Here is a 2,603-nt window from a genome sequence, read left to right as displayed (position 1 = left end):
CCCGTCGGCGAGCGGCTCCCTCCTCGTCGCCGGCGTCGTGCCCCGCCGTCTACACGGGCGCAGAGGCTCGCCGCCTCAAGGACCGGGTTACAGGCCCCGGTCTCCGGCCAAGCTGCCGTCCAGGGGTTCGACGCCGTCGGGAGTCAGACGCCTTGGGAGGTCACGCCGTATCCCGCCTGCATGCGTCCCTCGCCGACGCATCTCCAACTCACCATGGACGGCTTCCTCGTCGGGCTCGATCTTCTTCTCCAGCCTCTGTTTTGCTAGCCTAGCTTTCCTCCGGCCGCAGCAGCACTCAAGCCGTTCGCCGCTGCTACCTCCGGCCGTTCAACTACACTGCGCCCTCACCTCATTGCCATTCCACATCCTTGGATGGATTCTTCCTCACGTACGTGCGTCCTCTATTTTTCTTCTTTCTGGTTTCTCCGGGTGTCCGTTCCCTTCCAGTGGCAGGTAAAATTTTCATCCTCGCTCATACGTTCCCTTCTGTCGCAGTAGTATCATCAGATGACATACTCGTAGCTTTTCTTCCAGACATTTTCCTGAATTTGATTATAGAACAAAAGGCAAAAGGGCCAAAAGACTTCTTTGCTTGGCTTCAGTGTCTTGCGGTTTTGTCTTGTCTAAGATAGACAAAAGGGAGATGAGCTAATTAAACTTTTCATACGGTTGATCGTCGCATCGGAACAAGAAAAGGCCAGACAGGCGTTCTTCCAGCATGTGCATCATGCCTGTAGGCAAAAAGGAAGAAGCTTCACTGACAGAGCTACTAGCCAGTGTACTAATAGTCTAATACTTTAGGGAAAGCTCCAGCTTTCCAAAGACTATTATGATAATACAGATCAAGTGTCAGAGGGTGTGACTAACATATTAGGTTCGGTGTGCAAGCATGGAAGCACAGACCATGACGCTATGATGCATTTTGACGTGGATGTTTTTTCTTCTCTTTGACGCAGTGCTGCCGGCACCACCACGGGAATTGCAGTCGCAACCAGATGGCACACCACCACCGCGAGCCACTCGTCGGCGACCACCAGCCCATGTGTGCACACGGGGCCTCATGCGCGGCGCCACTGATGGGGATTGGGCGTGACCTGCACCTGGAGGAGGCCTCGACCTGCAGCTAGAAGAGGCCTCGACATGCAGCTGGCCGCGTGCCGCCACACCAGTCTACAACCTATAGCTGGCGCCGCACGCCCAGGCCGTTCAACTTTGGCACAGCAGGTCGTTCAACTCCGCCTGTGCTCCTCTTAGATTACCTTCAGTCAAGACTGAACACAAAAAATCAATCAATTCGGTACAGTGCGGTTGTCTTGATTAGTCTTTCTTGCAAACAAAAAAGAAATGCACGTACCTTTTGCATGTATGAAATGGGGAGCCAGAAAATGTGAACTACCCTGTGGAATCTTCATATACTTCCCACTGCCTCTTCTCTTCTTTTTGCTGTGAGTCTGTAAATTGAAGATTAGTCATAACAGGGGAAGAAATAGTTACAGAGAGTTTTTCGTAAAAATTCAGAGATGTTGTTTAGATCTCTATGGACTTTCGTACATGTTTATGCTAGTTCATGCTCGTTTGTACTTTCTTTTCTTCTTACTCTGGTTCAGATTTTGGTTCGAAAAGTATGTGCATGTTGATAGAGACAATCTGTACAAAGAACTTCAAATATTATTGCCCCCTAGGTTCATGTCTTCACAAGATGTACCATTATTTTTTCTCTCTCAAAAACTGTCTTTTCAGCACTACAGCAGATCCAAAATCCCGAAGAAAATCATGGCAAAAAATAAAAAAGAAAGTCCAAAGAGTTTGGGGACAAAGGTTCAAAGAGGATTTCTGTAGTGAATATTTTTTTATTGCTATGCGAAGTACCTTGTAGTTCCTGGATGATGAGCATTTCGTTCCCATATACTCCTTGCTTTTTAAAGAATGAAGTTCAAAAACAAAAAAACGAGAAGTTCGGAATGTTCAACTTTTACAACAACAAAAAATCATATATTGTTCCTGTTACGATAAGAATAAAACGAAGAAGTTCAAATTAAAATAACAGAGCAATTCGATGTTTAGAGCAATTCGATGTTTATATACCAAGAAGGAAAACACGCGTTGCCAAAAAAATGGTAACTTTGGAAGTTCAAAACTAATAAATTGGAGAGTTTGAAAAAACAAGAAAACAAAAAATAGACACACATATGTTTGTACAATAAAAATTCATGGATTTTCCCTTTTTCAATAAAAGCCCAAAATCTATAAAAACAAAACAAAAATTGTTTCGTTGTTTGTAACAAAAACATATGTTGACCTATCTAAAAAAATCCCAGGAAGATCAAAGTAAGAGCAGTTCAATTTTTTATAAAAAAAGGATTTTAGCCATTTCTAAAAAGACCTAGAAGTTCAAATTAGAAAAATTGATCATTTCAAAAATTATAAAATAATGGTTTTCCCTGTTTCTAGAAAAAAACCTAGACGTTCAAATTTAAAAGAAGAAGTCCAATGTTTATTACAAACCCAAGACGGTCAAACTAAAAAAGGAAAGCATCTCAACGCAAATTTATAAAAAAGGATATTCTCCGTTAAAAAACCCTTGAAGTTAAAACATATGTGAT

The 2,603-nt window shown here is 43.1% G+C and overlaps 1 protein-coding gene across 1 annotated transcript; it reads left to right on the top strand.

The window, feature by feature from the left end:
* Positions 1 to 1,707, top strand: LOC123078346 (uncharacterized; the record flags this gene model as incomplete). Its single annotated transcript, XM_044500824.1, is given in 2 exon segments — positions 1 to 388; positions 957 to 1,707. Coding segments are annotated over 2 exon segments (559 nt in total), but the record flags the coding sequence as incomplete, so codon positions are not given.
* Between the last annotated feature and the right edge of the window lie 896 nt (positions 1,708 to 2,603).

The sequence above is a fragment of the Triticum aestivum genome, chromosome 3D, assembly GCF_018294505.1.
Source record: "Triticum aestivum cultivar Chinese Spring chromosome 3D, IWGSC CS RefSeq v2.1, whole genome shotgun sequence".
NCBI classification, from domain to species: Eukaryota; Viridiplantae; Streptophyta; class Magnoliopsida; order Poales; family Poaceae; genus Triticum; species Triticum aestivum.
This window is presented reverse-complemented; position numbering and strand designations above follow the sequence as displayed.